The following is a 13,203-nucleotide window of genomic DNA, read 5'->3' on the forward strand; positions in this document are numbered from 1 at the left end:
ACACACACACACACACACACACACACACACACACACACACACACACACACACACACACACATACACACACACCTAGACAGGTTGGCCTCAATAATAAGGCTGTAGTGCGATGGCCTTGAGGTTGATTGACATCATGTCTGACAGACTGTTACACTTTAATGATGGAGATGTGCCTGTGTTTTATAGCTCTCCCTTTATAGCTTTATAGCTCCCTCTCACTCTCTTTCTCCCCCATCGCCTCTCCTCTCTCCCTCACCCACACACCCTCACCCTCTCTTTCTATCCCCTCTCGTTCTCTTTCCCCTCTCCTCTCTCTCTCTCTCTCTCTCGCCTCTTTCTCTTTCTCAGGGTACTTCCTGCCTACCTTAGCCCCACCCACCCAGAAGTCGTTTCAGGGCTGCATGCAGGCAATTCTATTGGACGATCAGCCGGCTGATATGCATGCCGTGGAGAAAGGCATTGTGGGAGCATTTGAGAACGTCAGCTTAGACATGTGTGCCATTATAGACAGGTAAGAGACCCAAACAAACACATAAGATGCTATCTTTGGTGTGTACGTTAATTTTTCAAATGTTTGATGTTTGATTAATAATGAGGTCAGAGAGCTGATGGTCACTAGAGATATATATATTTATTCATCTTTCTCCAGACGAATACATTGAATTGTACTTCTGATTGCAGGTGGCCCACATTTTCTCAGTCATATAAATATGAAATCTCTCTCTCGAATCAATGCATCTCTGTGATGCTGAAGCTGTTACATTAAACTTTGGCTAAAGGTTTTGTTAATTGCATACATTTATTGAATTGATAGAATGAACGCAACAATAGTATCTATAATATCTGACTTTGGAGAGGTTGGTTTCATTCCTTACATTTCTTTTAAGGTTAACATTTGCGATATGTTGGGTTGTGGAAACCACTGGTTACAAAAGCATCACTGTATTTGCACTGAGACACAAAAATATATGGAAAAGCATCCTGTATTTCTCATTGTTTACCTAAACATGTTCAGCACAACATACAGCACACACAGAGATCAGTGTCGGTCATTGTACAAACACAAACCGATGCTTTCCTTGCTGTACAAAGAAGAGCTTGGCTTCGGGACGATTCAGAACAGGGATTGTCTTGATTTAGATGTTTAATTCTTGCTTTCATGTCTCCTTTGTTCCAAGGTCCCTCCACCTCCTCACCATGGTAAAACCCCTCTATTTTGACAGCTGCAGTATTGGTCTGCTTTAGAACAGATTCAAAAGGCTAAGCTTTCTCTCTCTCTGTCTGCCACCCCTTCTGTTCTCTCTTACTCTCCTTCAATCTCTCCCTCTTTCCCTGTCACCCACACGTTCCTCTCTCTCACACATACACATGCACATGCACATACACGTGTGTGTGTCTGTACTGAATAGGGAATTATCCAGCCTTGATTTAACACCAGTTTCGTAATGTGATTGTGAGTTGAGAGCACTGATAGTCTTGTCTTTATCCATAGCGGGAATGCTATTTTTCCGCTTGGATTCCCCAAGGTACGGAGAATGTTTCAGAGGCTCCAATAGCTGCAATACTTCACTGTCTTTTCTACCCGACTTCCTCTAAGTGTTATAAAGCCTTTTTTCATCTGAGTGAACAGCGTTGGAGGGGGTTTGATCACTTTGCTTTCTTTTCAAGTGGCAAGCTTCTGTTTTGTCCTCCCTGGATTTAAAAGCAGGAATTTACATTCTGATACAGAAGGCCAGTGTATGTCTGGAGGATGTTTGTGAAAGCTAACCCTGGGGCAGTAACACTTTTGACTGAAGCCTGGGGACATTTCATTCAGCTCACACATCAAAACGTGTTTCTGTTGGAAATAAATTAATATCAATGTTTTGGAGGGAAACGTATAATGGCATAGGAAATAGTCTATGGTGAATACCAAAAAATTTAAAAATGCTGAGTGAATATTTATTTTTCTCTCTCTCTCCATCTCGCTCTTTCCCTACCCCAACCTCTCCCCCATCTTCCCTCCCCCTTTCCACCTTTCTCTCTAGGTGTATGCCTAACCATTGTGAGCATGGAGGCAGGTGTAAACAGACCTGGGACAGGTTTAGCTGCACATGCGACGGAACCGGATACACTGGAGCCACCTGTCACACTTGTGAGTGTGTGTGTGCGTGAGTGTGTGTGTGTGTGTGTGTGTCTGTGTGTGCGTGAGTGTGTGTGTGTGTGTGTGTACGTGCGTGATTGTGTCTGTGTGTGTGTGAGTGTTTACTTGCTTGAGTGTATGTGCATGAGTGTGTGTTTGGTTGTGTGTGCGTTAGTGTTTGTGTGTGTGTGTGTGTGTTTGAGTGTGTACGTGCATGAGTGTGTGTCTGTGTGTGCTTGAGTAAGTGTGTGCGTGAGTGTGTGTGTATGCATGAGTGTTAGTGGGTGTGTTTGTGTTCGTGAGTGTGTGTGTGTATACCTGCGTGAGTGTGTACTTGTGTGAGTGTGCGTGAGTGTGTGTGCGTTTGAGTGTGTACTTGCGTGAGTGTGAGTGTGTGTGTCTCTGTGCGTGAGTGTGTACGTGTATGAGTGTGTACGTGTATGTGCGTGAGTGTGTGTGTGTGCGTGAGTGTGTGTGTGTGTACGTGCGTGAGTGTGTATGTATGTGTGCATGAGTGTGTGTTTGTTTGTGTGTGCGTTAGTGTTTGTGTGTGTGTGTGTCTTTGTGTGTGTACGTGCATGAGTGTGTGTCTGTGTGTTCTTGAGTAAGTGGGTGCGTGAGAGTGTGTGTGTACGTTCGTGAGTGTGTGTGTACGTGCGTGAGTAAGTGTGTGTAAGTGAGTGTGTGTGTGTGAGTGAGTGTTTGTGTGAGTGTGTGTATGTGTATGTGTGTGTGTGTACGTGCGTGAGTGAGTGTATTTGTGTTTGCGTGAGTGTGTGTTTGTTTGTGTGTGTGTGTGTGAGTGTGTGTGCGTGCGTGCGTGCGTGCATGCGTGAGAGTGTGTGTGTGTGTGCATGAGTATGCATGAGTGTGTGTGTGTGTGTGTGTGTGTGCGTGAGTGTGTGTACGTGCGTGAGTGTGTATGTATTTGTGTGTGTTTGTTTGTGTGTGCGTTAGTGTTTGTGTGTGTGTGTGTGTGTGTTTGAGTGTGTACATGCATGAGTGTGTGTCTGTGTGTGCGTGAGTAAGTGTGTGTGTGTGTGCGTGAGAGTGTGTGTGTACATTCGTGAGTGTGTGTGTACGTGCGTGAGTAAGTGTGTGTGTATGTGCGTGAGTATGTAAGTGTTTGAGTGTGTGTACGTGCGTGAGTGTATTTGTGTTTGTGTGAGTGTGTGTTTGTTTGTGTGTGTGTGTGAGTGTGTGTGCGTGCGTGAGAGTGTTTGTGTGTGCATGAGTATGCATGAGTGTGTGTGTGTGCGTGCGTGAGTGTATGTGTGTGTGTAGTTGCGTGAATGTGTGTGTTTGTGCGTTAGTGTGTCCGTTTGTGAGTGTGTATGTGTAAGTGCGTGAGTGTATGTGTGTGTGTCTGTGTGTGCGTGAGTAAGTGTGTGTGTGTGCGTGAGAGTGTGTGTGTACGTGCGTGAGTAAGTGTTTGAGTGTGTGTAAGTGTGTGTGCGTGCGTGCGTGAGAGTGTGTGTGTGTGTGCATGAGTATGCATGAGTGAGTGTGTGTGCGTGAGTGTGTGTGTGTACGTGCGTGAGTGTGTATGTATGTGTGTGTGTTTGTTTGTGTGTGCGTTAGTGTTTGTGTGTGTGTGTGTGTGTGTGTTTCAGTGTGTATGTGCATGAGTGTGTGTCTGCGTGTGCGTGAGTAAGTGTGTGTGTGTGCGTGAGAGTGTGTGTGTACATTCGTGAGTGTATTTGTGTTTGCGTGAGTGTGTGTTTGTTTGTGTGTGTGTTTGAGTGTGTGTGCGTGCGTGCGTGAGAGTGTGTGTGTGTGCATGAGTATGCATGAGTGTGTGTGTGCGTGCGTGAGTGTGTGTGTGTGTGTGTGTGTACTTGCGTGAATGTGTGTGTTTGTGCGTTAGTGTGTCCGTGTGTGAGTGTGTATGTGTGAGTGCGTGAGTGTATGTGTGTGTGTATGAGTGTGTGAGTGTGTGTGTATGTGCGTAAATGTGGGTGTGTGTGTGTAAATGAGTGTGTGTTTGTTTGTGTGTACGTGAGTGTGTGTGTGTGTGTGTGTGTGTGTGTGTGTGTGTGTGTGTGTGTGTGTGTGTGTGTGTGTGTGTGTGTGTGTGTGGGTGTGTGTGTGTGTGTGTGTGTGTGTGGGTGTGTGTGTGTGAGTGCGGGGGTGTATGTGTGTGTGTATGAGTGTGTGTGTGTGTGTGTATGTATGTGCGTAAATGTGGGTGTGTGTGTGTGTAAATGAGTGTGTGTTTGTTTGTGTGTACGTGAGTGTGTGTGTGTGTGTGTGTGTGTGTATGTGTGTGTGTGTGTGTGTGTGTGTGTGTGTGTGTGTGTGTGTGTGTGTGTGTGTGTGTGTGTGTGTGTGTGTGTGTGTGTGTGTGTTCGCGTGCGTGAGTGTATAATTGCATGAGTGTGTGTGTGAGTGTGTGTGTGTGTGTGTGTGTGTGTGTGTGTGTGTGCTTGCGTGTGCATGCAAGGGGTGAAAGTATGTGTTTGGCAGACAGCCACTTTGAAATTGCATGCTAGTAAAGTTACATCACATTACTGTAGTTCTCCGTTATTCACACTTCCAGAAATGTAATTAATCATCTGTCCTTCAGAAGTCAGAAAACACACACACACTCACACACTCACACTCACACACACACTCACACACTCACACACTCACACACACAGAGCTGAGCTCCACGGTGCTGACTGGGTACATCAACACTCAATGCATTACTGTCTCTTTTTCTCTCTCCACCCTCTCTCTCCTACTTTCCCATCCTCCCTTCCTCCTCTCTCTCCTCTGTCTCTCTCTCTCTCTCTCTGTCTCTCTAGCGGTGTTTGAACAGAGTTGTGAGGCGTATAAACACCTGGGCAGATCTTCAGACACATACTGGATAGATCCGGATGGGAGTGGACCACTCGGACCTTTCAAAGTCAACTGCAACATGACAGGTGTGTTTGTGTGAACAGACCCAGTTCAGAACGGATTACAATAAGGGCTTTAAGTCCATTGCCTAACAGTGAACACCATTCATTTGAGAACACTCCCACATTTTTTGACTTTATTATTAGAAGTCGTTCCATGCCTTGCAACATGAAAGGTAAAGAGACCAAAGGATTACAAAAAGAAAGTTCTGTACATCGTAAAAATGTATTCCTCTAACTCCTTCAATAAACCATGAAAGAACAGAGGGCAGACAGACAGAGAGCACGGTGAGTTTTCTATTCCAGTCCAGGTGTGACCCCAAGGACCTGAGAGATGACAAGATGCCCTCGCTTCTTTTCTCCTCCTAGACCATCTTAACCTGTTAGTTGCCAAGGCAACCTGGTTCTGCGGCTACAGCCTTTAACATTTATCTGTAACCACCAAACACACACAAACACACAAATACATACACACATGTAAACACACACACACTTGCATTGACCATATATCAGATTAACCACGGCAACACAGCTTCTCATATTATAAGAATACAGTACCTTCACAAAGTATTCACACATCTTTACTTAAAAAAAAAAAAATTACAGCCTGAATTTTAAATTGATTAAATTGAGATTGTTTTTCACTGGCCTACACACAACACCCCATAATGTCAAAGTGAAATTGTGTTGAAATATATTGAGTCAATAAGTATTCAACCCCTTTGTTATGAATTTCAAACACAGATTCAACCACAAAAAAACAGAAAAGCTTTCCAATGCCTCGCAAAGAAGGGTGGAGTTATTAATTACACTTAGGATGGTGTATCAATACACACAGTCACTACAAAGATGCAGGCGTCCTTCCTAACTCAGATGCCAGAGAGGAAGTAAACCACTCAGGGATTTCACCCTGTGATGGATGGAAGAAAACGTAGGATGGATCAACTACATTGTAGTTACTCCACAATACTAACCTAAATGACAGAGTGAAAAGACTGTACAGAATAAAAAATATTCCAAGCATGCATCCTGTTTGCAATAAGGCACTAAAGTAAAACTGCAAAAAATGTGGCAAAGAAATAAAGTCCAGATACAAATGTCCTGAATACAAAGCTTTATGTTCGGGGCAAATCCAACACATCACTGAGTACCACTCTTCATATTTTCTAGCAAAGTGTTGGCTGCATCATGTTATGGGTATGCTTGTCATCGGCAAGGACTTGTGAGGTTTTTTTAGGATAAAAGGAAATGGGAATAGAGCTTAACACAGGCAAAATCCTAGAGGAAAACCTGGTTGAGTCTGCTTTCCAACAGACACTTGGAGACAAATTCACCTTTCGGCAGGACAATAACCTAAAGCACAAGGCCAAATCTACACTGGAGTTGCTTACCAACACGACATTGAATGTTCCTGAGTGGCCTAGTTACAGTTTTGACTTAAATCTAATAAAAAATATATGGCAAGACTTGATAATGGCTGTCAACAACCAACTTGACAGAGCTTGAGGAATTTTAAAAAGAATAATGTGCAAATATTATATAATCCAGGTGGGAAAAGCTCTTAGAGACTTACCCAGAAAGACTCAGGGGTGATTCACAGCTGTAATCACTGCCAAAGGTGATTCTAACATGTATTGACTCAGGGGTGGGAATACTTATGTAAATTAGATATTTCAGTATTTCATTTTCAATAATTTAGCAAAAAGATTCTGAAAACATTGTTTATATATTTTGAATTCTGGCTGTAATATAACAACATGTGGAATAAGTCAAGGGGCATCAATACTTTCTGAAGGCACTGTATATTTTAGGAGCTTTCATTCAATCAGCTGTGTTAGAGCTACGCTTTATCTCTCTCGCTTTATCTCCCTCTCTTTCCCTCTCTCGCCCTCTTTTTCTCTCTTTTCCTCGCTCTCTCTCTTTCTCTCTGCCTATCTCTCTTTGTCTCTCTCTCTATTTTCTCTCACTCTCTGACTCTCTCTCTTTCTTTCTCTCTCTCAGAAGACAAGGTGTGGACTACTGTGGTAAATAATCTACCAGCCCAGACCTCAGTGACCGGCTCTAGCAGAGAGAGACGCACTGTGCTGCAACTCAACTACAGTGCTTCTATGGAACAGGTACACACACACACACACACACACACACACACACACACACACACACACACACACACACACACACACACACACACACACACACACACACACACACACACACACACACACACACACTGTACACGCAGACACACACACACTGTACACGCAGACACACAAACAAAACACACAGAATTCAATGGCTGTTCATTGTGTCTTTCAGTTAAGTATTTCATCCCACCCTACTCTCTTTTTCTTTCCTGTGCACTCTTTAACTTCGTGGCCATTTTCATTGACTACTGACTTGTATGTGTTTGTGTGTGTGTGTGTTTGTGTGTGTGACTGTGTCTGTGTGTATACATGCGTGTGCGTGCATGTGTTTGTAACAGGTCACAGCTATTACCACCAGTGCAGAACACTGTGAACAACACGTGTCATACGGCTGCTTCATGTCCCGACTGCTCAACACACCCGGTAACACAGTGTTCTATTCGTCTCTACTGCAGTGTTGTTGTCTTCTCTACTTGTTCTTCTTCTACTGCTTGGGCTCAACTATCAGTCTGCTGTGTGTTCGTCCTCACTTATGTAGTGGGGTCATCTGGGTAGTGAGAGGGAGTGGTGTTTCTCTCTCCCCCTGTTAGATTGTCACCCCTTTAGACAACCCGCTAATTAACATCTGATTATCCTATCCGTCTTTCTGCACTTTAATGTTCGACAAACCAAGGCTTTTGTTCAAGGTTGCTTCAGTTTTCTGCCCTGCTGGACTCCAAGATGAATTCCAACATTGAAATATTCACTCATGTAATGAAATATGCTCAAGGCCCTGTCTGTCTCTCACTGTGTTATTTAAAGAAGAGCCCAGCTGAGGCTGAGGACATCAATGAAATTAGTGGGAGATGAGACGTTCAGTGTGTCAGGAAGAAGGAAACTAAAGATTAGATGATGGGAGAGAAGGACTGATACATAATGGCGGTGTGTCAGGAAGAAGGACTGATACATAATGGCAGTGTGTGGGAGTGGGATGAAAAGTCTCTCTCTTGCTTTTCTCTCACACTGTATGTAACTCTCTGATCCCCCCCCCCCCCCCCCCCCCAGCACACACACACACTGTCTGTCTGTTAGCTTTTGTCTGAGTAGGAACTTTTTGTCTAAGTACAAACACAGCTCGGATATTAACTAACATTTCCGCAAGGTTGAACCATGATTTTACAGAGTAATATTGTCTGTCTGTGTATGTGTTCTTTCAACCAGCTATACAATTCCTTTAAGTGGGACATGATGTGTTGTGTCTTTCAAGGCACACGGCAACATTAGCAACTACACTTCTGTGGAAGTCAGGAAAGAACATATTGTAACGACCGCCGTTAGGTGGAAGAGAGGAGGACCAAATCGCAGCGTGGTACGTTTCCATATTTATTGGAACACTTATTAAACACGAACAAAACAATAAACAGAATGAAACCAACGACGCTACAGACCTGAACATGTGAACCTAGTGAAAACAAAGAACGCAATGAACAGGAACAATCACCCACAAACAAACAGTGAACACAGCCTACCTAAATATGGTTCCCAATCAGAGACAACGTAAAACACCTGCCTCTGATTGAGAACCATATCAGGCCAATCAGACACACCTAAAACAATGAGACACAAAACATAGAATATACCCACCCAGCTCACGTCCTGACCAACTAAACAAAGACTAAACAAAGGAAATAAGGTCAGGAACGTGACACATATGTGATGTATAACCCGAACCCACAGAGCAAAAACTTCCAGTTGCATTTTTGAGAACATAACATATCACTTATCATGTATCACATATCACATATCATGTAGATAACATATCTACAGATAAGATATCACTTTTGAATGTGTATAGTATTGCTTACTAGGTGTTGTCCAATGAATACTGTAACCACTCCCTCTTCAAATCAGGGTTTATTGGAAAAAGATGTTCAAAAGAGGGCATTGTATTATCATATCTTTGTACTTCCTGACGGCCATGCAGCCGAAATGCGTCAGAGTTGTAAAAGTTTTTTCCATTGAACATGCCATACAAATGAAGGCATTTTAATTCATAATATGAAGAGTGCCTTGGTCCTCCTTTCTTTTTGATGACCAATTTACCCCTTTTACCACAGAGCACCTTCTGTCTACTAAAATCTACTAGTGTGTACCTCAGCAGCGCTCCACAGTCATTTTTTTCTGTGGGGACATTTTACAACTCATACTATGGATTTTACCCAAGAGGCTACAAGATGTTCCTATTCCCATGAAGAGGGTCAAAGGATTATTACCACTACGTCATTGCTAGATGAGATGACAGCCACAGATAATACTGGAATGGACTTAAACAAGGCTTACAGAGACTTGCAACACCTTATGGAGAAAGATACCAAACTTGACCTCAATTCTATCGCCTTGTCTGACTATTGGAGGAAAGGCCTAATCCCCAGAGGACTCCGTAATACGAAGTTTCCAGCTAATGGAGCACAAGGTAAAACTGAATTTAGAGATACATGGGAGGCTATTCTCAACAAGTGTTCTTTTGACCTAATGCTACTTCTAATAGAAGAATCTAAAAAGGACAGACAAGTAGTCCAAACAGAAATTGAAGAAATAAAAAGGAAAATTACAGAACACAGTGACAATCCTAACAAAGCACAATGTGATGAGATCTTGAAAGAGAAAGTAGACACATTCACTCTGACATTGAAGCAAGACAAGCTAAGGACATTTAGAAGAGATGAAGTAGACGAGATGGCAAGGTCTTTGCCTGGAGAAAACCAACCTGAAAGAATTCAGAATCACATCCGCAGAGGAGGAAGCCTACATCTGTTTCTTTCAACTTGACGAGTAGCGACGATGAGGGTCACCCCAGACACTCAGAGGAGTCACGCAGGTTCCTCAAGAGGAGAGGATGCGGAAGAGACCAACACGGAGGGGGGGAAGAAATCAAGGCTATCCAACCACACGGAGCAGGACCAGAACAAGGCTGTGATCAACATTTCTGGAGAACCCCTTTCTGATGATTGTGTAAGGATCTTGTCGAAAGGATTGTCCTTTTCCCCCACATACTCAATCAAGGAATTCAATACAAAGATTGACATTTTCCTTTCTACAGGAATCTACATCTGAAGGCCTGGTACAAGCAAAACATCTCTCCAACTACAGACTCCAGTCCACCTTTTGATCCATTGTCCAGAATGCCACACTAAATACATTTGCCAAGAAGGTGAATTTTAATGTGGAGAATCTGTTTAAGGGTCAAATGGACTCTAACCAAACATGACGTAACCTTTATAAGACAGAGAGGGATGCAGTTAAATCATTGTTCAAAAATGGACGGATTGTAGTTTAAAAAAAGCAGACCAAGATGGCGCTACAGTAGTGTGGAGTAAAGACAAATATGTGACAATGATGAATTCTACCAATCTCTTGCCTTCAACCCTACAGAGGACCTAAAAACTGAAGTGAAAGGGATCCTCACAGAAGCTAAGGAGAATGGCTACATTTCAGAAAATGAGTTCACATTTCTTTTCAATGGCAGTCGGCGTATGGCTTCTTTTTATCTTCTTCTAAAAGTCCACAAGAATCTTGAAAACCCCCCAGGTAGACCAGTCATTAGTGGTAATGAAAGTCTGATAGAACCCATCTCTAAGTACATTGATTACTTTATTAAGCCATTTCTGCCGTCACTCCCAGCCTTTCTTCAAGATACCACCGATGTGTTGAACAAAATTAAGGAACTAAACAATATAGGTACAGATTCCTTTTTAGTCACCATGGATGTGGAGTCTCTATACACCACTATTGAACATGAACAAGGTTTGGCAGCTATGCACCATTTCTTGAGTACCCGGCCTGAGACTGAGTTGCCTCCCACAGAATTCATTGTCTCACTGACTGAACAGACTCTTAATAATAACATCTTTGTCTTTCAGGACTGTATTTTTAAACAAGTCAAAGGATGTGCCATGGTGTCACGCCCTGACCCTGACCTTTTTATGTCTCTATTTGGTTTGGTCAGAGTGTGATTTGGGGTGGGCATTCTATGTTTTATTTTCTATGATTTTGTATTTCTATGTTTTGGCCGGGTTATGCGGTGGAGCGCACGGTGTCTCCAGTGCGCGTTCACAGCCCGGTGCGCTACATCCCAGCTCCCCGCATCTGCCGGGCTAGGGTGAGCATCCAGCCAGAACGGGTTGTGCCAGCTCTGCGCTCGAGACCTCCAGTGCGCCTCCACGGCCCAGTGTATCCGGTGCCAGCGCCAAGAACCAAGCCTCCAGTATGTCTCCCCAGCCTGGTGAGTCCTGTGCCTGCTGCCAAGACCAGGCCTCCTGTATGTCTCCCCAGCCTGGTGAGCCCTGTGGCAGCTCCACATACCAGACTGCCCATACGTCTCCTCCCTCCAGTGATGATCCATGGCAAGAAGCCTCCAGTGATGATCCATGGCACGAAGCCTCCAGTGATGATCCATGGCAAGAAGCCTCCAGTGATGATCCATGGCACGAAGCCACCAGCGAGGAGTCATGGCACGAAACCTCCAGCGAGGAGTCATGGCACGAAGCCTCCAGCAACGGTCCCCTGTCAGGAGCCTCCAGCGACGGTCTCCAGTCCGGAGTCTCCAGGGACGGTCCCCAGTTCGGAGCCTCCAGCGACGGTCCCCAGTCCGGCGCCTCCAGCGACGGTCTCCAGTCCGTAGCCTCCAGCGACGGCCTCCAGTCCGGAGCCTCCAGCGACGGTCTCCAGTCCGGAGCCCGCAACGAGGGTGCCCAGTCCGGGGCCCGCAACGAGGGTGCCCAGTCCGGGGCCCGCAGCGAGGGTGCCCAGTCCGGGGCCCGCAGCGAGGGTGCCTAGTCCGGGGCCCGCAGCGAGGGTGCCCAGTCCGGGGCCCGCAGCGAGGGTGCCCAGTCCGGGGCCCGCAGCGAGGGTGCCCAGTCCGGGGCCCCCAGCGAGGGTGCCCAGTCCGGGGCCCGCAACGAGGGTCCCTAGTCTGGGGCCCGCAACGAGGGTCCCCAGCCCGGGGTCGGCGACGAGGGTCCCCGCACCAGAGGTGCCACCAAAGTGGGGTGAGCCAGTGGTGGAGCGGGGTCTGCGTCCCGCACCTGAGCCGCCACCGCGGATAGATGCCCACCCAGACCCTCCCCTATAGGTTCAGGTTTTGCGGACGGAGTCCACACCTTTGGGGGGGGGTACTGTCATGCCCTGACCTTAGAGAGCCTTTTTATGTCTCTATTTGGTTTGGTCAGGGTGTGATTTGGGGTGGGCATTCTATGTTTTATTTTCTATGTTTTTGTATTTCTATGTTTTGGCCGGGTATGGTTCTCAATCAGGGACAGCTGTCTATCGTTGTCTCTGATTGGGAACCATACTTAGGTAGCCCTTTTTCCCTCCTTTCGTTGTGGGAAGTTGTCTTGTTTGTGGCACACAGCCCTTAAGCTTCACGGTTGTTTTGTATTGTTTATTGTTTTTGTCTGCGTCATTTATAATAAAACTGAATAAGTACGCTGCGCTTTGGTGCACGTCTTACAAACGGCCGTGACACATGGGAGCTGGCTACAGCCCTTCCTATGCTGGTTTGTACTTAGGTAAATGGAAAAATGTTGACTTCATTTTGGATCCTTCTAAAAAACTATTATTTGACCGGATTATATGGTGGGGATGCTATATTGATGATATTTGCTTGTCTGGCTCAAAAGATGAACTTATTTCCTTCCACCAATACCTTAAAGCAATTACCCTAACATGAAACTAACTATGGAGTACAGCAAGGATAACATTCATTAACCTTAACACCAAACTAATTATGGAGTACAGCAAGGATAACATTAATTTACCCTAACATCAAACTAACTATGGAGTACAGCAAGGATAACATTCATTTACCCTAACATCAAACTAACTATGGAGTACAGCAAGGATAACATTCATTTACCCTAACATCAAACAAACTATGGAGTACAGCAAGGATAACATTCATTTACCCTAACATCAAACTAACTATGGAGTACAGCAAGGATAACATTCATTTACCCTAACATCAAACTAACTATGGAGTACAGCAAGGATAACATTCATTTACCCTAACATCAAACTA

At 44.8% G+C, this 13,203-nt stretch overlaps 1 protein-coding gene across 1 annotated transcript in view; it reads left to right on the forward strand.

The window, feature by feature from the left end:
* Positions 1-348: 348 nt before the first annotated feature.
* LOC120037928 (contactin-associated protein-like 2) overlaps positions 349-13,203 on the forward strand; it is a gene marked incomplete at both ends in the record, with an annotated part of 42,341 nt that continues 29,486 nt past the window's right edge. Inside the window, 5 exons of the mRNA XM_038983885.1 lie at positions 349-511; positions 2,028-2,134; positions 4,912-5,031; positions 7,006-7,121; positions 7,487-7,571. Of these exons, the coding sequence (XP_038839813.1) occupies positions 349-511; positions 2,028-2,134; positions 4,912-5,031; positions 7,006-7,121; positions 7,487-7,571 (591 nt within the window). The remainder of the gene's footprint in view (positions 512-2,027; positions 2,135-4,911; positions 5,032-7,005; positions 7,122-7,486; positions 7,572-13,203) is intronic.

This window comes from Salvelinus namaycush, unplaced genomic scaffold, assembly GCF_016432855.1.
Source record: "Salvelinus namaycush isolate Seneca unplaced genomic scaffold, SaNama_1.0 Scaffold1988, whole genome shotgun sequence".
NCBI classification, from domain to species: domain Eukaryota; kingdom Metazoa; phylum Chordata; class Actinopteri; order Salmoniformes; family Salmonidae; genus Salvelinus; species Salvelinus namaycush.